Raw genomic sequence first — 21,924 nt, 5'->3', positions numbered from 1 at the left:
TTTTCAAAAGTACTACGATAAATATACTAGACGAAAAGAGACAACAAAAAATACGCTGAATACAAACACAATATATATAGTCATAAATAAAATGGAACTGGTATTATTTATGGGCACAAATAAATCAGAATAATTCTCATGCGAATTATCCAAAACAAATACACACGCGTGAATCGCATAGTGTGCCACGTGCATAATGCATACATGATGAGCGGCAGAAGGTCAACCGGAGGTCCGCTTGAAGTTGGACGAAGAGAGACGCCTCTTGTCGCACATCGACATACACGAGGCTAAATCTGGTGCAAGAAAGCAACAGTTTCCGTTAGATTATATTCTATGACCAAAAATTCATGAGAGGTAAATTCCCGTCTCCTTCGTTTGACGTCCGTTTACGTATTAAAACTATGCAAGCCCCTGAAAAAGCTTCAATTGATCGAGCCTTATTAAGAAATTAATTGAAACTATAAATAAGATAAATTAACATGCATACTTATAAGCTAACGAAAATCACGATGGATTCGGAGTTAAGGTACTCGAACTTTTCTGAATCGCCTAAAACCCGACTCGAACTCGATGAGTAAACCTCGAAAAATTAATACGTACTCGCACAATCCTAATAGATATACGAATCGTAATTAATACATGTATACGCGTTATATTGGTGAATCGTGTTTACAATACAAAGTGCATGGGAAACGACGTAGAACTATCCGAATCACGTGTACTCTGTGAACCTATAAATCGTTACAACAAGATTCCCCAATATAATCTCGTAGCTAACAGTACCTATAAGGGTTTTCCTCGATTGCATCGTCGTCACCGTCGTCGAAAACGGCGACAATTGGCTCCGGTTTTAGCAGTGCAGCAGCAGCAGCAGCTCCGAGAGCGAGTTGAACGAGAAAATCTTCCGCTTTGCGACAGCAGCCGAAAGAGCGAGAGCTTGCAAGCTCGAGGAGACACAAGGAGAGAAAGGGAAAGAGAAATTATCTTATATACACCCCATAAGGAAGCAGCCTGCAGATGCAAGATAAGATAGTAACGACTATTCAGCTTATAACGCTGCATTTTACAGCTAAGTACTAGCCTGATAACAGCTGCACGCAGCTAGTATAGTGCAGTGTCTAGCACACAGCACATAGGCAATTTAGCCGCTCAATAAAATTGTCGGATCGTCGCTGCTGCGATCACATTTATATATATTCTATACATATGAGCTAGGTACGTGCGCGCGCGATTACTCAATTTTCAGTGTATTAGCCTATCGACGATAGATTACATTCCCGTTCGCACGCGCCAAAAGAGAGTTTTCAATTTTAGCTCGAGTGCGTATATAGGTATAGCATGCACGGGATGAGAGTGCGTCGACACACGACTGGAAAAAGAATGACTAAAACGCATTAGAGGCGCGTATGCGAATCTATCCGGCTGACGCGAGTATATATATGCGGGGCATTAGATAAAATGCGCACAAATATTAACAATTATATAGTTAGGCGGCTGGCTATACTGTGTGTACCCCATCCCCGAGTGAGCGTATTGCTTAGACTCGTAATATTCTAACCAAATAAAATTTTTATTTATCCATTCCCTCTAGCTCGCTTTGATCTTGGTAGCGCACTGCACCGGCAGCGGCACTGAATTTTCTGGTACGCCTAATACGTATATACACGGACTGCGTGTATAATGGACTTGTTTTGTACAAATATGAGAGAGAGAGAAGCGTTTTTCCAACGGCTCCACCGTACTGTACACACGCCATGTACGCACACACGGCGAAAACGAACTAAGCGCCTTTTACTCGCCTCTGAAAAAGCTTTACCCAGTGTCACCCGCTGCAGCAGCACGGGGTACTAGCGCGCGACGACTACTACTACGACGACGTTGCGACTATATACGACCTTGCTACGGCCTTTGTTTTACTAATTCATTGAATAAACTTGGTATTTTCGAGCTCGACATTTTTTGGCCAAATATATTTATGTGTGCGTACGCAAGCGTCCCGAAAATCCTTTTGCACATACACGCGCGGGCTCTCGCATTCGTTCTGCGTACGGTTTCTTTGTGGCTGACCCGAGTGCGTTTTTAAAAACAGCCTTAATTACTTCTTGAGGTTACTTAAAAAAAAATAGAAAAAAACGAAGAAGACTTTGGAACTCGATAAACATTTTTCTCGACGTAATAGTATTTATGCAAATACGAACTGTGCGCGTGCCGCCAACTGGGAGAGAATACAATTTATTCAGCATGAAAATTCCTCGCTGCAAAAAAGCCGGCCATTCTGCACTCGTTGAGATTATATTTGCCCAGCCCTTTGTAAGGCTACTACTCGCGTGTAATGGCTTTAGTCGGCCGATGAGCGTGTGTACGCGAAAATTCGCCGGGCTGGCTACAAAATTTGTCTACACACATCGCTCTTGATTAATATAGGAGAGGAAGCCCCGAGGATATAGGTTTAACGCGTGCGCACAGTGTGTTATACGTACAAGCCAACGTAGGATACTAGAAGCCGGCTCCAGCTCGGTCCTTTCGATCCGCACGCACGGCAGATATGCAAATTATAATATGCACGCGGATGAGCTTCGTGAAATGATAATTTCGTTGTTACGACCGCTACGTGTTACGGTTAAATGTTCTTCGCACACGAGTTTGAATGACTATCGCGCGCGATGTAGGCAATCGCAGCGAGAAACGATTTTCGAGGTTGTTTCGGCCGATGTTCTACTGTGCTTTTCTTCGTCGCGTCGCGCCAGGCGCTATTTTGGAGAAAAATTCCTCCGAGATAACAGCGTATAACCGTCAGGTGAGAGTGCCGCTATGAATAATTACATACCGAAAAAAATTAAATGACATTTTCTTTTTCTTGTACTTTTTCGAGAAAACTTCCTGTAGGAAAGTTGATAACTCGCTCGTGTATAAATCTCGTGCTTCCATAACGTCAATTTTTTTCTCTTGTTCATTTTTTGCAAGTTAACCGGGGCAACTGGGGCACGTTCATTTTTTCATCGAGTTTTTTCATCGTCTTACAACTTGTACCATCACATTGTAAATTTGAATCAAGGCATGCTTAATCATTACAGAAATAATATATGTAAATTTCATTTGCATAAAAAAAACTCAAAATTTGCCTGAAATTTTTAATGAAATGGTCGTACGAACCTCTCATTATCTTTCTTGCTTTACAATATGTCAGGAGGAAAACGTAAGAATCACTCTCATCAACTTTTAATGCATCTGAAATTACAAGATGTAAAAAAGATACCACGTAACTTGTTAAAATAAATATTCAGTACAAATCTTGAAAAATTTATGTTTTAAAAATTTCTCATTTACTCTAGCTTCTCGATGATCGTTTGAATGATCGTAACGAAACGAACGAAAAAATGTAAAAAATATATTAATCGTTCATTTGGAGATTACTTATCCACACAATGGTTATCGGCGAGTTGAATTGCGACATCTGTTTGTTTCCTGCATGACCCTAAAATTTGACATTATTTTCACCCTGAACTGCAGTAAAAACCCGATCAGTGACCCTCTCAGTCACCACCAGAGTATAGATCGATGAAATCACTTTCACGACCATCAGCCACTCGTCAACGCAGGAAATAATTTTTTTTTTTAGAAAAATAATTGACTTATCGTTGCAGGAAGAGGTGTCGGGCGATATACTAGATCGATTAAACCAGCAGGGCGGGGTCGTTCTTTCAATCCCAGTGGTATTTCGTGCACCATTTCGAACGGCGTTAAATAATGTATACTCGGCGAAGCATTGCCGACGTAAATGACGTTTCTCGTATCGGCTCGACCAAACACAAACCGCGAGAATCAATCGATGCCGAAGTTTGCCGTATACGATCAAACGGTCCATCGAAATTCCATTATCTTTCTAATAGCCTCTGCACGCACTCGTTTTTTTTCTTTTCTCTTTTTGCCCCCTTAATCTTCGGCGTCAAGGGCTGGTAAGAAAACTAAACCCTCTGTCTAAAAAGTCTATCAAAGCGAAAAAATCGATCCTCGAGCCTGAAGCCCCGTTAAGTTTCTCTCGAATCATTAGCTTTCACGCTTTTCCAGTGGAATCTAAAGGGGAAATAGGAGGAGCGGAATCATCAGCGCTTGTTGAAAATTTTCAATTTTTTTTCTCGACCTTTTATAAATTTGGTGTTGTACGGTGGTTACGATTCCTCAGAGAATCATTTCATTGATTATAAAATGAGACAAATTGAAAATGGCGATAGGGGCTAATTTTGATTACTTTGTCCATCGTGTCAATTAATTGATTTTTCAATCTGAAGAAGGTATTTTCAGCAGGCTGAATTATGTTGCGACATTTGAAACGCGTAAATGCTCAAAAGCTTTCTACATTTAATATGGTGTTGTAATGCAAAATGTGTATCGTCGTTAAATTAACAAATTTCAACATTCCCATCGCTTGCAGCTCTTACTCATATTAAATATGCATTTTGTATCAATAAAATTGAAAAATAAATGAGATGCGAAAGATTATAATTATACACAAATGGATCTTTGCGTTTATCTGATTTATTTGGAATGATCACCATACTGTAGTGAAATACGTACATTTTATTAGATTAGACAAATAAAAGTTGAGCTTTTTGCATAGCTTTTATGTGGACATTTTTTTTTGCTAAAAAAGTCAAACGGATTAATCATGGAATGATGCAATAGTTATAGGATACTAGACAAATAAAAAATTATTATATACATAAAGTTTTCAATAATATTTTTACTTTAAAATGATTAAAATGTATCGATTTGTTGATCAAAATTAGCATAACCTATAAAATATGATTTGTATATTTAAAAATTAGTAAAATCTTATAATCGCACTATGTGAATCAAGTGTGTTTGAAAAGTGCTTTTGATAATTGTGACACTCAAAAACTCAGTACCTAGCTATTGGGCGCGAAAGTTTCTTTTTTTATGCAACTGGATCTAGATGTACTCCGTTGTAATTTACGAGCTGTCAAATTTCTTCTGTTTTTCATCTAGTGCTCGTTGAATCGTTTTTTTCAATTGCTAAAGACTTTTTTCTGTAAAGTAAATCGAATCACTTACATGGAAAATATTATTAAGAAACAAAACTTACTCACTCTTTACATACGGCATCAAAAATATCTTTAGGATAAGTTTTTGGGGGAGCACTAGAAGCTTTATCTTTTAGAGCCACTCGTAATAAGCGCTTTGCCAAAGATTGATGTGTTGATTTATAGCAGCTATGTTGTCCGACTATTTTGATAGTCTTTGGGTCATGCGAAGCATTGATCAGTAGCTTGACAGAACATTTCTTCTTGATGCAGCCGTATCTTTCAAAAAAATTGAATTGTTAGTCTTAAAATTATCTTCAAACAGTAATGCACGATTTGCTTTGTTTATAACGGATGCGATAGAATTTTGAGTTTACTCTACTTTTATATCAAAATTTGAAATGCTCACCTCGTTTTTTCGGGATTCTTGACTCCATAATTATATCCATCAAAATGCAAACCACGCAATACTGGATCGTCAGAAAAAATCGCCATAATGAGGCATCAATTGAACATAAAAAATTGTTCTTTGGTTATAAACTAACTAATCTAACAGAACGGAATGCCAAGTTTATGCGACTCCTAGACATTCATTTATTTCTCAAATAATCGCATCTTACAACGTTTTTGTTCTAAACGGTCGTTGGGATGGATTTCATCGCTTTTATTAAATTTAAATTTTGTGATTTCTTTCATTCATGATAATATAAATATGATTTTGAACATAATTATTTTCATAATTGAAAAAACAAAAGCTGAGTTTGTTTCAATTAAATAACTCAATCTATTGCGTGAGTTATAATATAAACATCAATTTGTGACTTACATGTGTATTGTGTTATACTATAGACACGTGCTTATGAGAAGTATTCAAGTGTAAATTAACCGAACTAATAGCGTTTTCGCTACATTACGTACTAAATAAATAAACATAGGCACAACATCAAAATAACGTATTACAAAATTAACGATATTCTTACCTTATTGTTGAATTAGTATTGAAGGCTATAGTCGTTCAATTGAAGTTGAGTCGGCATTAACTAATTGCGAGTGCAATACTTATTCTCTTCCTTTTCAGTCTGGTAAGCAAATTAATAATATTATCCGTGTGCACAGATGAACTTATAATCAATTAAAACGATCTGCATAATTCTGATAATTATTTTGTGTATTCAAGCGTAAAAGATAAAATATGCTAAAAGTTATAGTCGAGTTTCATCGTAAAATTTATGTTACAGCTAAACATACAAAATACTTTTCAACTCGGTTATTTGCTGCAGAATTAGTTTCATAGCTGGGAATACTAAAACCGTATTCGAATTATTTGACGTAGCTCTACCTCGTTGCCAAATCCACAATGGGAAAATTCTTCTTCTTATTGTGCCTGTTGGCGGTTCAAATTTATCTTGACTCGGCTACGCCTTATCGTGGATCCTTGAAAAAAATTAGCGTTGTAAGTTTTTGATTGTTTCAGCTAGAGAATTTTTTTTAATCATTCAATGACAATTTTATTCGATTGTTCAGGTGTTCAGGCACGGTGACCGTTTGCCAGAACCCCCACCGCTGGGATACTATCCGAATGATCCGTATCTAAATACTAGTTTTTATCCATTGCACGCTGGAGATTTAACCAATGTGAGTCAATAATTTAAAAATTAACGTTTACACAAATTAATACATGTTTTTGTATACTCGTGTATAGAGTGGAAAAAGACGTGAATTTGAAATCGGAAGGTCTTTGAGAAAGAGGTACAATGAATTTTTGGGACCTTATTATGATCCAACCGAATTATCCGCGACAAGTACCGATTTCACAAGAACCAAAATGAGCTTGCTAATGGTTTTAGCCGGTTTATACCCACCGAAAGACAAACAAGTTTGGATAGACGGGATAGACTGGCAACCAATTCCATTTTTCACCATGCCACATGAAGTCAATGCTTTTCTGCGACCTACAGATTGTCTTGCGTAATCTTCATTTTTTTCATTATTCGAATTTTCTTCGGCTTATTTTTCACGATTTATCATAATTCAAGTTATCAAAAAGAACGCGCTCGCGTCCAGCAGTCGGCCGAATACCAGAAAGACCTTCTTCAATTCGGAGACTTGATGAAAAACTTGACGGTTTTGATGGGACGCGAGGTCAACGACACCAAGGCGATTTTCCATCTTTTCCACACGCTGATGGCCGAGCGCGAGATGGGTCTCGAATTACCCGAGTGGACGAAAATCTACTTCCCAAATGGCCCGGTTATCGGTGCCACAGTTTTTCACTACAGAGCCGAAAGCTATAGCCCGCTGATGAAGAAATTACACGGAGGTAACGATAAAGACTAAGATTTGTCATTTCCAACCCGTGCGTTTGATTAAATCTTGGTGCGCTCATCTCGTTGATCGCAATAGGTACGTTTTTGAGGAAAATGCTCAATGATCTTTCGATCGACGATATCAAAAAGACTCCGAAGATTCACCTCTATAGCGCGCACGAAAACAATCTGGCGGGAATTTTGATAGCCATGGATTCGTGGTGGAACTTTATACCGGAATACTCGAGTGCCATTGTTTTCGAGCTCCACGAAGTAGAATCCCAATATTATATCCAGGTAAATACGATAAATCGATAAAGATTCGAATCAATTTTTAAATCAACCTACGATATTCAGGTGGTATATTACTACGGAATCCCCACGGAATTCGAGGAGTTGGTTATTCCTGGATGCGATCAACCCATGTGTCCGATAGAAGAATTCCTCGACCTCATGGCAGACGTCATGCCCGATGACATACTGGAGGCTTGTCTCGGAAAACCCGAGGAATCGCTTTTTATTCCCAAAGACGGAGACCTGCACAAATGGTTCTATTCCAAAATGAGGAAATGGTTCAATTTGTAAAACGCTTGTTATTTGTTTTCGATATTTTTAAACATTGTTAATGTATCAAAGTTGATGTTAAAATTAATTCAATAGTAATAACTCAAACGAAGCGTGAAAAATTATTACGTCCCAGCCTCCCGTCATTGACAACCCTTTCAGCTCCATAATTCAACGCGGAATTACACACGTAGCTCCAACCGATCGAAGACAGAAGCTGGCCTAATTCGCGGCGCGGTGGTCGTTATCGAAAATCACGCTGCTGCTGCATCGAGGCAAATTGGTCGGACGATAAAACGCACACTACTCGTCGGTGTCTGGCGCAGCAGCAGCAGCAGCAGCAGCAGCAGCAGCTTCGAATGATTAGCGATGCTCGCGCGTGTAGTTGATCTATCACGGGCATTATTAATTACATCCCTCTTGCCATTTGTAATTTAAATAATTCAGTAGCAATTAACATACTAGATAAACTGCGACGTTTTATATGTAATGCGCCGTGTGGCGGCGGCAGCGCATAGTGCACGTTGGTAATTTCATCGGGTGCTGCTCTATATGTGTATATAAGTATATAGGAAGAAATGAAAATCCGCGGCCTAGCTCGAGCGATGAATTAAAAATGCCGTGCGCTGCTCCTCAGCGCCTGAATATCCCCTCGTTGACTAAACTCTCATCATTTCTTCAACGAGAGGTGAAGGCAGAGGCAGAGCTAAGCCGCGCGAATCCGTATGTATATAAGGATGTGCTTCCGCTAAAATATATACATAGGTATATACCGCGTAGTACTGCGAGTTACAGCTCCGCTCGCGTATCCCCAGAAGACCTCTCCGTGTATATATAGCCGTGCTGCCGCTGCTCGCGCGAGTGGAGCTACTTTGGCAGCAGGCATGCAGGCAGATATGGTGGGAAGCTTTAAGATCTCCGGATTTAATAGGCGTGTATCGGTAAAGATACCGGGGAAATTGATTACCGGCTTGCACTGGCCCACCCGCCGCCCGCTAGCTTGCCTCCTTCTCCTCTTACTCCTCCTCGCCCTCATCCTCTATATACCCCCTTGGTGCGCGAGCAAAATTTTCTATCTCGCGTTTGTGTCGAACTTTCCAATAGCTCGTACATTTATCCTCGCTCGGTAGCAGATCCTTGCACACAAGCGTACACACACGTGCTTACGTACGATAGGACTATATTCTATAAAGCTGGAACTTTGTTTGTATACACACACACACATACGTTTATCCGTATATAAGCTCGGCGGTGCACGTGTGTACATAAGTATACGCACTCCTCTGCGTACGCGTTGAGCGAGCTACTTCCGCGATAAACTTTAAATGTATTACGATAATGTGAATACTCGTGCCGACGCTGATGGGGGTAACCCTTTTCCGATAAAGTATATAACGCGAAGCGAAGAATCATATAAAACTTTCAGGCTTGCGCAACTTCGTTTATAAGCCGACTTGCGCGTTAAATGTATACTCGTGCGTGAGTGTGTATCTTTGAATTATCGATTTTTCATTACTTTAAGGACTAGCAATTATGTTGTAATGAAAATATTTTAAAACTCGAGATAAAAATGAACAACATCTTGTTTCTACAATGAATCCTTACAGTATAATTCGTTTACACGATTCGCAATCACATTAACTAAAATCTAACTAGTCGTGTTTACCGTCGTCTCCCTGCTCTTGCAGTAATGTAAATTCAGCAAATTGACAAGCTCTTCGTGTGTATATTTCCATATGAGCCAATTTTCTAAGTATATAGCGTATACTTACACTCGAAAAGCCCGCACGTATATAGTATTCACGCGCACACTCGCAGTGTGAAGTTGCAGCCGTATATACTCGAGTTCTCAGCGCGAGTGCAAATTCCTTTGAAGATCCTGTACCCCTGCTGCGCCGTTACCTGAATCTAATCTAAAAGGCATTCTTTCGATCGCGGGGCGCAGCAACAAGCCGCGGCGTCTACGCGTAGACGCGGTATACCGTATAAGGAGGCGCATAAACGCGCCGCCGACGCCGCGAGTGCTGGAGCTTTCTCGAGGTGCGTTATTAGATTTGCTCTCCTCGAGTATTTATGCACGCGCGTGTGGGTAGGGGTGCTGGTGGTGGTACTGTATACAGCGACTGTAGTCACGGCGCATACGGAACTACGCGTATACATATACGCGTATACATAGACACGCTCGCGGAGCTTAAATTTGATGCAAACCACACATACACAAGCTGACAAACACCACCTCTCCGTATAGCCGCCGCCGCCGCCGCCGCTGCTCAGCCTTTGTGTGGGGATAATAATGCTAAAGATGAAATCTGGGCCGTGTCTGCAGGTATATACACGCGTTCGCGTGCGGTATATGTGTAGCCTTGCGCGGCGCGATTGCTCCTGTACTGAAACCAAAGTCAAAATACGCCAGCGTTTGACGTGTTTCGCTCTCGCCGCTGCACTCGATTCTTGGCCGAATTATACACTCGTGAAATTTCATTGTTAATTTAAACGTGTTAAATATATTTCTCATTTTGAAATCGATGTTGGCTGCGGGCATGAGCTCTTTGAATTTTAATCTATGATCGGTACAGTATATAATATTAATTTGTGTTAACGGGCGTATATATGAATAAGCGACTTAGGATTATCATTCGGCGCTATTCGTAAAATCAAAAATAAGCTTTCATGTTCAAGTTGTAATGCGCCGAGTTACGGTTTCGATGTAGGATTAATATAGGAAAATTAATTTTTAGTTATTCTAGGGTGTGTCTGCGCCATATACATTTACATAGGTGTCACGCAACACTTATACAATACAGTTTCTAATTCTATGGCAAAGATTTTTTCTCAAAAATAATCATAATTATGCTTAAGAAATCATAATTAAGGCCAGCTTCTATTACTAGATGGCGAGTATCTCTGTATCTGTAAATCAACAAGTGACAAAGTGAAGACAGGATTATATAAGTCAGGGTTGATATTTGGTCGATTCAGTGTTATTCATGATGGTGTATTGTTCATAGCAGAATTGTTAATTATTTCAAGGGTTGTGCGTGCAGACGTGTTTGCATATACGTAATCAAATCGACTTGCGACCCCTCATTCAAAAAATTCATCATTTTCAGTCAATCACGGGACTTTCAGTAAAAGAGGAAGCAAAAATGGTAGCATATCGTGTTCAGAATCACCGATCGCTCTTTTTTACGGGTTTACTCATAATATCCAATGCTACAGTACAGGTTTCACTTAAAAAATAAAAATTGTCGCACGAATCGCGAATACAGGCGTTCGTGATGTAGAGCTGAGATCCTAGGCACGCGTGAGCGGCGCATGAATAATCCAATTACGCGGAAAGCGCAGGGCCAAATCCGCGTGCTCGATCGTCGTTGTGTCCCCGGGATCGCTGTAACGAGCTTTCGCCCTCTATAGTTCTCTCATTTATTTCCCATGGCATCCATACTACTTTGGATACGTGTATATGGAGGACTGGCACGCAGCGATCGTATATTATTGTAGGCCAAGTTGGCTCGAGGTGCAAAATCTAATGGCCGATACATACACCGCGTGTCCACACTCTTATACTCGCGCGTACTTTTGTCATCCGTATATCTCGTCCGCAAGCGTGCGATAGCGTGCGAGCAGCGATAGTGGACTCAAAATAGATCAGCGTAGACACGATCGCGAAATTTAAGAGATGTGGATCAGTAGCTGCGATCGTATACAGGCAGCTGTTATATGCAAACATCCCGAGGAGGGAGGAAGAGGGACAAAGCGGAGGGAGCCGGTCATTTTGACTTTAGCTTAAAATTTTTTCCGAGTGCGCCGTATATACGCATGCGAGTTTGTTGATGGAAATTTTTTTCATTCTCCCCCACGTGATCACGCGCGGCTTCGCTTCCTGGCGTCGAGGCTGCATTGAGATATTTTGAAAGAAATTTCGGCCTATATGCAACCAAAAATACATTGGGAGTTTTGGCTTATTGATATTTTTCATTTCTATCAAAATTGTACGTCATATTGGACTCGCTCGTGCCGGAGTGAACTTTTTCAGTGTAGCATTCGCGCAAGCTCGCGTACAACCGTGCATTGGTTTTCAAATTGGATTTTCGAAAAAGCAGTACGGCGTGTACGTATATAGCGATAGCTCGATCTGCAGATCACGCGCATGTACAATTCCTCGAGGGCGTCTCATTCCCAGTAAGTACAAGGGAAATCTCGTTACTCTCAAGATAGTTCTTTGAGAGGTGAAATAATTCCACTTGCTGTTTGAACTCCGAATTCAACTCCAAATAGTTGTTTCGCACAATCGTCATTGAATACTAGTGTAAAATACTAGAACGATATCCGAGAATAATGTTAAAAATTGAAGTAGGTAGCACGAAAGAAAAAAAATGTCCACGAAAGCTCTCCAAATACGGGAACGAGTTTGTCAAATTTTTTCGATCTATACATAAGCACCGCGCGAGCTCGCTATATAGTTCTATAAGCACGTGTATAGCATGTGTGTGCGTGTGTGGGTGTACATACCGTTAAAGTCGCTAACAAGATCTCTTTGATCAGTCTCTCGCTTCGTCGTGTTTCTGGTGTACGCGTCGACGCACTCGCACACGCACACACACCCAAACTCGGCAGCTACATACAAATGTAATTCAGGTCTTTCCTCCTCGCTAGTCAAGCCGATCGATCAGCCGATTTACATATCTATAACTACCCCCTTCGGATCTTGTTAAAGCTCGGAGCTGCTGTAGCTGCTTTTATGCCCGCATATATAGAGTGCGTAGGCGCGCTTTTTTTCATTACAAGTGCTGCTGCTACTACTGCTGCTATATACTACTACTTCTTTGCTTTCGCAGGCGCGAACTTTCCGCGTGTGCGCGCGAGTTTGGATATATATAGCTTCGTTAAGAAAATCTGCTTGTGTGCGCGCGTGTGTATGCGAGCGAGTTTATGTGCTGCTATACCTGCTGCAAGCTCAAACGCGTCGCAGCGTGACTTGTCGGCATGATCGAAGAACGATGCCTATAGATCGTATTTCATATATATCTATACGTTATACGACGATTGATAAAGATAAAAAAAAAGCTGTCGAGAGTTGAATCTGCGCTTAAATCGAGAAATGCGCGCGTGCGCGCCCCCGCCTGGCGCAGCCGTATCGGAACTTTTATGAAAGATTTTTTTACGAGAGAAAATATATGCACGCGCGCGCGCGGGTCTCGGAACGTTCACCGAGTAGAAAGCGAGCTGAAAAAAATGAGAGAAAGAAAGAAACGGGAAAGGTATCGTAAAATTCCACGCATAACAGCACGAGTGTACCGCCACAAGAAAGGGAGAAAGAATGACGCGGACCATTTTTTCACGCACTTTCGCGCGCGCGCACGCGCCTTAAATATCTAATAAGGAACTCGGGTGCGCATTTCCCACGAGACATCGTCGTCTTCGTCTTGGTCGTCGTCGTCGTCGTCGTCGTTGTGAAATCAAATTTTTCTATTCGCATAGAGACTCGAACTTGCGCTCGAAAACTCGGATGTACGTTACGACGACGTACAAGGCGCTGGACCAAAACGTACACGTGGACACAAATTTTCATTTATAAAAGCTACGTTGCTCGAACTCGAGCACCGCGTAAGCTGCACGTAAGCATAACTTGCTACATACGGCTGTGCAGCGGCATGAATTCTATCGAAGTTTTTGTCGAGCATTCGAAACTCGTCAAGATTTAAGCCAGCATCGATCTACCGAAAGCTCGCTGCAAGCTCTAGGAACGATCGGAGCGCATATACGCAGCAATTAAAATTAGGACTGCTGAGTGAAACGGGTGCTATTATGTACCGCTAAGCTACGAAGCTAGTAAATCGCGTTCATTCTTGAAGTACGAACGATCGATGCGTGGATCGAGAAATTTCATACACTCGAGCCTTGGTATATTTGCGTTGCCAAGCTCTTGACCCCCGGTACGATGGATAATACTTCCGTAACGTCTTGATGTACGTATTAATAATGTCCGTCCACATAAATAGCGTCGCTAAATATGCAGCTATAGAGAAAGAGAGAGGGACTGTCGAGCAAAAAGAGCTGGAGTAAAAAAAGAGAGAGATCAGAGAGAGGTCGTAAATTTAAGCTGTTTGGAGCGCGCATAATAGGAGCCTTATTAAACCGCGCGGTATCCTACATGACCCGCAAAAATGTCCCACTGCTGATGCTGCTACTGCTACTGCTACTGCCTCGACGATAATATACGTATATGGCATATATATAGAGAGTAGCGCAGCACACGCGAGAGGGCGAGAAAATCGCGATGGCCATAATTCAGATATGCCGCACGCATAACCGATAAATAACAACGTTGAGAGAGAGAGAGAGAGGACTAGAGCTTGAGCTATATAGAGCCCCGCAAATGAAAGAGAAGTGAGAGAGAGAGGGAGAGACAAAATATCTGAATATTCAAGACGTGTTTGCAGAGCCGAGAGAGAGAAAGAGAGAGATTAGACCGAGCGCGGCGATAGACAAGGAACGAGAGAGAGAGTGGAAATACCTGGATTTTTTGCCCCCTGCAAGCGGATTGTTCGGTATACGTAATAGCGGCCCTCGACGTTTTTTGCTGGCTCGTCGCGCGGTCGCGACGAATGAATTTGAATATACACCGTACAAAGCTGCAGCTCACAATACGCAGAGAGAGAGAGAGAGAGAGAGAGAGAGAGAGCTTGGCAGAGCGCGTATAATTTTAAAGGGTGAGGAGCGCAGTCCCGTGCACAGCACGACGTGTACGCACGCGATAATATGTATATTAAATGCAAAGTACGCCCAGCGTAACCGAACGAGTGCGGTAATTCGATGATATTCTGATGTATATTATATATAATATAAAAGTGCGGTAGCGCGGCTGCTGATGCTCGCGACAGCGAAAAATTTCATTTCGCGCGCGCCACCATCTTGTTTGACGATTGCGCGTCGTTTATTATATATCGCAAGCAAACACGTGTATTGGTGAGCTATTTTTTCATATCCATCGCGTAGTTGCTTTTTCAAACTTCGACCGTATGTATGGGGCCGTGTCCATGGAGATTCCGCCTCTCTTGTGCGACGAGCTTTTTTCGCAATGATCGCTTTTTTCGCAACTCGAGCCTGCATCTAAAATATGTTGAAAATAAATTTTATTAGGTTTTTTCCTTTACCATTTAATGTTGTGGTTAGTTCTTTTATTTTTCACAAAAATATATACGAATTTTTTTCAGTGAAAAATGAGATCAAAGTCCAGCGCGTTTTACATCATGACTATGATAACATTTTTTGGTCTTGAGTTACATCTCACTCGACCAGTTGTGGCTCGAAGCTACATCACTAATCACAGACGCTCATACCCACAAAGGGTATTTTCGAAACGCTCAAAAGCTCGCTCATCCTGTAAATCCATCGGTCATAATCGTGAGATCTGACTCCTACCGCAGCGTTTTTGAAAAGCTCTGCGTGAACATTTGCTATCGAGCTTTAGCTCATTTCTCGCTCGATTCGGCTAATTCACTGAATTTTACCATAGAATTTAATCATACGGATCGAGCTTGCAGCGCTATAGGCCTCTCGGCGACGGGGTGCATGAGCACCTCGACTATATAATGCCGTATACGCTTACACTTTTCAATTAATTATTTCGTCCGTTGGAGCTTTCCAGGATGAATAATTTCATTTACAAGTGCACTTTAATTGAATAATTAAACGCATTTATATACCATACACAATACATACACCGAGGGTAAATCGGAGGATCACTGGAGAGAGGAAAAGAGCGAGTTAGGTCGATCGAGCCTCGGCTCTGGGCTTGATAAATCCGCGATGTCCTGCTATGCTGCAGTGCGATTAATTTTCATCACAGTCCTCTCTCTCTCTCTCTCTCTCCTTCTCTTTTTCTCTCTCGCTACGCGGTGCATCCGTGTGCATTATCGAGTATCGCCCCGACACTGCACTGCGCGCCTTGTAAGCGCATTATCCAAAGTGCACGAAAAAAAAGGCGGGCGAGAGAACGAAAGATAAAAAAAAGGGGCGAAAAAAAACTGAAAACAAGCAGAAGGAAGCCCAAGATAAGGAGAACGAGGGAGAGAGAAGCTCAGCGCGACGAGACAGATGTACTCGGGATATAGTTTTTCCATTGCTCGAGGATCGAGTTGACCGAGCTCCACGCGCGTAAACCGACGACAGCGCAACGTTACCACCGTCACCGTACCACCACCACTGTACGTGCTATAACTATGTACACAACCCCTGCAACTGTACGTGTATATATCTCAAGACCTGGGAAAGTTTCGTGGGCAGAAGAATGAGAAAGAGGGAGAGAGAGAGAGAAGGAGAGAAGGAGAAAGAGAACAGCTATTTCCCTCGAGGCGTACGTACGTATGTACGTTTCGCAGGCAGAGTTGCATCTGAGCAAAAATATCGAGCGACGTCTCGTGCGCGCGTTTGCGTATGTGTATGTGTGTATAGAGTTTGTACACACTATGTGCACTGTGCGTACATGTGTGTGTGTGTGCGTGTGACGTGTTATACCGGTGTGCACTGACTCGAGCCCGTATAGAACAGATGCACACACACGTATATAGCTCGCCGAGATGTATTGTATTGTATATGCATAAAAGACTGTAGAATGTTGGCTTTGTACCAATTGAACTTTTGTCATAGAGCTATGAATTGAATTTATGTCATCGCTTGCCTTATTCTTTTCCAACTGCTTGCGAATTGCTGCTGCTGCCACCGCCGCCGCGAATGTAAAAATCATGGGGCGCGCTGCGGCGCGAGCGTATAAGTCGAGCTCGCAGCTTCTTGCACATATTTCTCGATATTATTGTTATGGTCAGGATGCGAATGAATCAGAAGCCAAAGTTAAAAAGATGAAAAATAATTATTATTAGATGAAAAGCTTAGAATAAGGTACAATCCCGGTCACACGACCCTCGCCGCAGACGGCCCAAAATCAAGTGACTCTCCTGAGTCTGCGCTCGACGCCTCACACACCACAGTCACGCAACGCGCTCAGCGTCCCCTCCCCTCGCACACACATCGCACGCGGCACACACACACGCACGCCACACATCGTGCAGACACGCATATACAGTTTAGCACGCGAAGTGTATCTTATTGCTAACATTATGTATTATTATATATTTCGCCTCGGCCAAACGTTCGTTTCGCGAAATAATATTCTCGTGCGCGCGCACGGTGTTGACCGTAAAACAAAATTAGGAGGAAGCGAATAATGCTTGCCATACGCAAACGAAAAAAATGAGAGAGAGAAAAAATCAAATGGGTATGAAAAAGCCATCGGAGCGAGAAATAAGTATTTCCCTCACGATTTAACGTGCTCGCAGCTCTAACTCTCTCATGTATATACAGTCGGCTCGGCCGCTTGTGCTGCACCCACAGGGATTTCATTCCGATTTGCGCGCGCGGAGAACTCGCCGCGCGACGACTGTCGGAGTCACACATACATACATAGATTTGCGCGTTAACGACAAGAGCTACATACTCCTCCTACTATACTACTACGCATACACACACGTGATGTAAGTCGTCACTTTCGTTTGCGAGCAAGAGACACGATAGACGAGATGATTCGCCCGCGCGTCCCTATTGGAGCGTGAAACACTCGTCTGCTTGTTTTTTTCCTTTTTTCCTCTTTTTTTTTGTCAAGTGATTGCGCTCATGCACTTGGTATTACAGACAGAGCGGCAGCAGCTGGCGTTACATCTATCCGCGCCGCTTCTCTAATTGGCTCGATATACACCAGGCGTACGCAGGCAACGGCGGTGGTGGTAGCGGCGCGGCACTGCACACACTGCATCATCGCGCGCGCGCGTCGAGCTTTCAGCTTCGTATACAGTGCGAAGCTCTTTCCGATTCGGTGGCTGTCTCTCGTCGCCCTGGTCTATGGTTTACGTGTACTACTGCTGCTGCTGCTGCGGCTGCTGCTGATGCAAGGGCACTCATTCGAGTTTCAAAAGGCGCGCAGTAGCAGCAGCAGCAGTAGATCGCACCCGAGTTCCCCGCAGATGATTGATTGGATACTGCGAGCCAATGACGTGTCTTTTGAAGCTTTTGTCGTTTGGATTCGATGATATAGTAATATATAGATGCTGCGGCGCGCAAGGTCGGTTCGCACTGTTATACCGCATGTAAAGTCGCTTTGTTGTTGTCGTCGCCGCCGCGATTGGCCCTTTTTTCGTCCTAACTACCAAACTGCTACTTTTTTTCTCAAAATGGGCAAAGTTGGAAATTTTGGCGTTGATTGAAAGCTCGCGTAGTCATCGTGTAAATGGATTTTGTTCAATTTAGAAAGCTCGAATTTTCTCCGTATTTGACTAGAGCCATTTTCAATTATTTCTAATAATTTCTGCTCCACAACGCGAGTGCATTATACATAAACGAATAAATTACGGCGAATAAAATTATATGCGTTAAAATATGAAGAGAGAGAGGCAAATATAATATGCTCTCGCGATGCAGTCGAGTATCCGTTATAACCCGATGCTTGTCGAGCACAAAAGAAGTTACATCGTGCATACGCTGGCAAAATTGCCAAAGGCCCTAGCAATTGCTGTTGCCGATGCCGCTGCTGCTGTTGCTCCTCTATCTTTCTCTCTCTCTCTCTCCATTTTATGGTACATGCGAGCTCTGCGTGTGTAAGCAATTTTCTTCGATCTATGTTCGTCTCCGCGCGTATCCCGCCCTTTCCCTCCACAAACACATACACATACCAGCCCATGTACACGTGCATATAAATACGTATACGCATAAGCATACCCAACAAGGACGAGTTTGTATAAGCAACGTATATTTTACATATTCATCAAGTTATTGCTTTCTCATCGATTCCGCACAGCTCGAGCTATACACGTATTACATTCACGTGTGCCATATCTATATAGCAGAGTCGATGCGGGGGTAGCGGTGGCATGCACATGTGACGCGCGCCCGGCAAGCGAGCGAGCAAACGAGCGCTCGTTTTGCGGACAACAATGCGACAAGGAAGAGGCGAGAGAAAGAGATAAAATGGAGTAACGAGCCGTTTCGCGCGCGTGTGTGCAACATTTTCGGCTGATAGCTCGAAAAATGAAAAACGATCCCCCGACGAATGCCTCAAATAAATAGATCGAAATAATGTGATTAAGTCGCAAAGCGTATATACGGTACAACGCGCGCGCGTGGTTATGAGCTGCGTGAAGCTATACATATAGGTACGATATATATATAGGTACGATTAAGCGCGGTTTTTTCTCGCGCGTACACGCTGCAATACTTCAAACGTGCACCGGCTACGAGTCGCGTACATTTCGTGCTCTTGATTTTTGAATAAAAATTATATTTTTCCATCTGCTTTTTTCGGCCGAGTTTTTACAGCGCATTGAAATAAATCTGCAGGCAGATTTAAATATTGCATTACCGTTTGCTTTCCCCCCAGTAATATGGTACAGGGACGGTCGTATAAGGAGCTGGCCCCTTGGAGCATAGCGTACATATATAGAGATAGGATCGTGAAAAAGCTCGACTTGCAGTATATTATCGGCACGTAGAGAGAAACACATTGTAAAAAAGTCGACGTCATCGAGAATTGCTTGCCTGCCTGCCTGCCTGCTTGCACCGCGTGCACATGCACAATTGGCGAGCAGCAGTAGCACAAGCCCGAGACATGTCGAGCAAACGAAGCAGAAGATGCAAGGCAGCAGCAACAAACTCAAGGCTTTGAGAATGTAGTAGTTTTTTTTCTCTTTCTCGCTCTCTCTCTCTCTCTATATCTACTCAATTTCTAGGCTATAAACACGGCGAATGTATGTGTCTGTGTATGTGTGAGTGGGTGTGTGTCTGCTTGGAGCGTAAAAACTGCTACATAAACGCGAGCCACGTAAGAAAGTGGAACACGCTCGTTTTTCACTCTAGTTTTCTCGCATGTAGAAAAGGCGCAGTGGTGAAAGAAGAAGAAGAGGGAAAAATAGAGAGATGGCTCGTGCATATCTAACAAATCATGCCAGGGGATGCTTGCGTGCATGTGACAGTAGCGATAGAGGCGGTGGTAGCCAATGATTCTCGCCCAGCGTAAACGGGACATGTTTTAGATACATAAGATTGCGAGCTAATATGACGGGCTCAAATTTAAGATTTGATACTTTCGAAGTGTTGCGGTAAAAACTTAAGATTTAAATAGGGGGTTGAAATATTTATTTACAGCATTAGGCTATACTATAAGATAAAACAAATTGGTTTTGAAGAACAAACATAACTACCCTTTTTCAGTAACCTACTGATATAAGTCTAATGACTTTCAACGTAGATAGTGTCCGCTTCGCCTCGGACACTAATTACTAGGGTGTACCCCTTTTTTAAATATTTCGAATAAAAAGAATAAAATAAAATATAACTCAGGAGCCGAGTGAAAAACTGTAAGATGGTATATTTTTGCAGGTCTGTGCACAACATGGGTGCTGAAATCAAAAATTTTCAGCTCGGAGTAGCACGAGGCAAATAAATACTAATGTGGAAATGAAAAGCTTTGCGATTTTTTTTCTCCCATAAGAAGGGTTTAACGAAAAATTTTCTCTGAACAAAAAGTGCTTAATTTTGATCAAAGAATATGTGTGAATTTTTTCAGATTTTTTCGGACCATTTTTGGATTTTTGGCGTTCGTCAATATTTCCAAAAATCCAAAAATGGTCCGAAAAAATCTGAAAAAATTCACACATATTCTTTGATCAAAATTAAGCACTTTTTGTTCAGAGAAAATTTTTCGTTAAACCCTTCTTATGGGAGAAAAAAAATCGCAAAGCTTAATTAGTATTTATTTGCCTCGTGCTACTCCGAGCTGAAAATTTTTGATTTCAGCACCCATGTTGTGCACAGACCTGCAAAAATATACCATCTTACAGTTTTTCACTCGGCTCCTGAGATATATTTTATTTTATTCTTTTTATTCGAAATATTTAAAAAAGGGGTACACCCTACTAATTACACGTATCCTGAAGCTTTACTGTTTTTCGCAGCCTCGGCCTATACTATTTATTTAAATGCAAATCGAATACGACGTGAGGTTGTTTTGGGTTTATTCTATTATGGATATCAGTAGTTGACTGAATAACTTAATTACAATTTTTAACTCAATTAATGCAAATCATTGGTAATAATTTGGATACAAAGGGTCTAAAGTAAAAAATCGAAAATTCGAAATGTCTAGATAGTCAAAAGAAAACCATAAGTCAAAAATCCACAATAAAATGTTTATTTATTAACAATTTTCTTCGTGGAGTTATATTAGCCTAAAAGAGCGTTTCTGAACTACTCAAACTGCCATATTTGTATGTCTTCAATAAAAATTTACAGTCGCACTGTCTATACAATTAATAAAGAAACATTGTAGCAGCTGTCACTAGCTCAAAATATTTCAAGCTCAAACGAAATAAAATAAAAAGAATTGATTCGTCGAGAGGGAAACAATCATTAATAATAGTTATAGTCTAGCTTTTCTACATCCGTCGCGTTCGATATGTGTTAAAAGTCGACGGAACAGCAGTGGCAGCAGCAACAGCAGCAGACTCTGAAACACGAGAGACGCGTTATATCCTCTGGACTTTAGCAATCGGTCAAATTACCCGACAGATATTGCGCACAGATTACCTCAGCCTGTGTACATATATAATATGTACGTATCAACGCCACTGCTCCACGTCAGGTGCACACAGTAACACGTGTGCGTGCTGGAAATCGAATGTTCCTTTCTTTCCATTTTTTTTACGATTTTTATGATCCTCGGATCTATATCGGCTTAAAAATTGCATGATGAATGACCAGGCAAGCATCGCAATCCAACAATTGGATATATTGTATACGAGTACGACGGTGCGTACATATCGTCGGTATACATCGATGCTTCTTCGGCTTCCACGCGTTTGTTCAATAATATGTATGTTCAATAAACTCCTTCTTTTTTTCCTTCGCTACGGTGGTTCGGCCAGCCCCGGATCTTAAATTTCTTCGATGACTTAAATAAACAG

The 21,924-nt window shown here is 41.9% G+C and overlaps 1 protein-coding gene and 1 long non-coding RNA gene across 2 annotated transcripts; one reads left to right on the top strand and one right to left on the bottom strand.

The window, feature by feature from the left end:
- Window positions 1-5,125: 5,125 nt before the first annotated feature.
- On the bottom strand, window positions 5,126-6,114 carry LOC106660108. Its single transcript, XR_002763544.1, has 3 exons — window positions 6,026-6,114; window positions 5,455-5,515; window positions 5,126-5,324 (listed from the first exon to the last, which is right to left on the bottom strand). It is a non-coding gene; the product is annotated as an uncharacterized LOC106660108 (long non-coding RNA).
- Window positions 6,032-8,027, top strand: LOC106660107 (venom acid phosphatase Acph-1-like). The gene is made up of 7 exons (XM_014382950.2): window positions 6,032-6,127; window positions 6,284-6,498; window positions 6,570-6,680; window positions 6,748-7,013; window positions 7,082-7,365; window positions 7,449-7,648; window positions 7,709-8,027. Exons 2-7 carry the CDS (start codon window positions 6,403-6,405, stop codon window positions 7,934-7,936), a joined length of 1,185 nt encoding a protein of 394 aa, XP_014238436.1. The 5' UTR covers window positions 6,032-6,127; window positions 6,284-6,402; the 3' UTR covers window positions 7,937-8,027.
- Window positions 8,028-21,924: the final 13,897 nt, after the last annotated feature.

Source organism: Trichogramma pretiosum, unplaced genomic scaffold, assembly GCF_000599845.2.
Source record: "Trichogramma pretiosum strain Unisexual culture from Peru unplaced genomic scaffold, Tpre_2.0 scaffold29, whole genome shotgun sequence".
NCBI lineage: Eukaryota > Metazoa > Arthropoda > Insecta > Hymenoptera > Trichogrammatidae > Trichogramma > Trichogramma pretiosum.
Note: the sequence above shows the minus strand (reverse complement) of the source record. Positions and strands in the feature narration are given on the sequence as shown.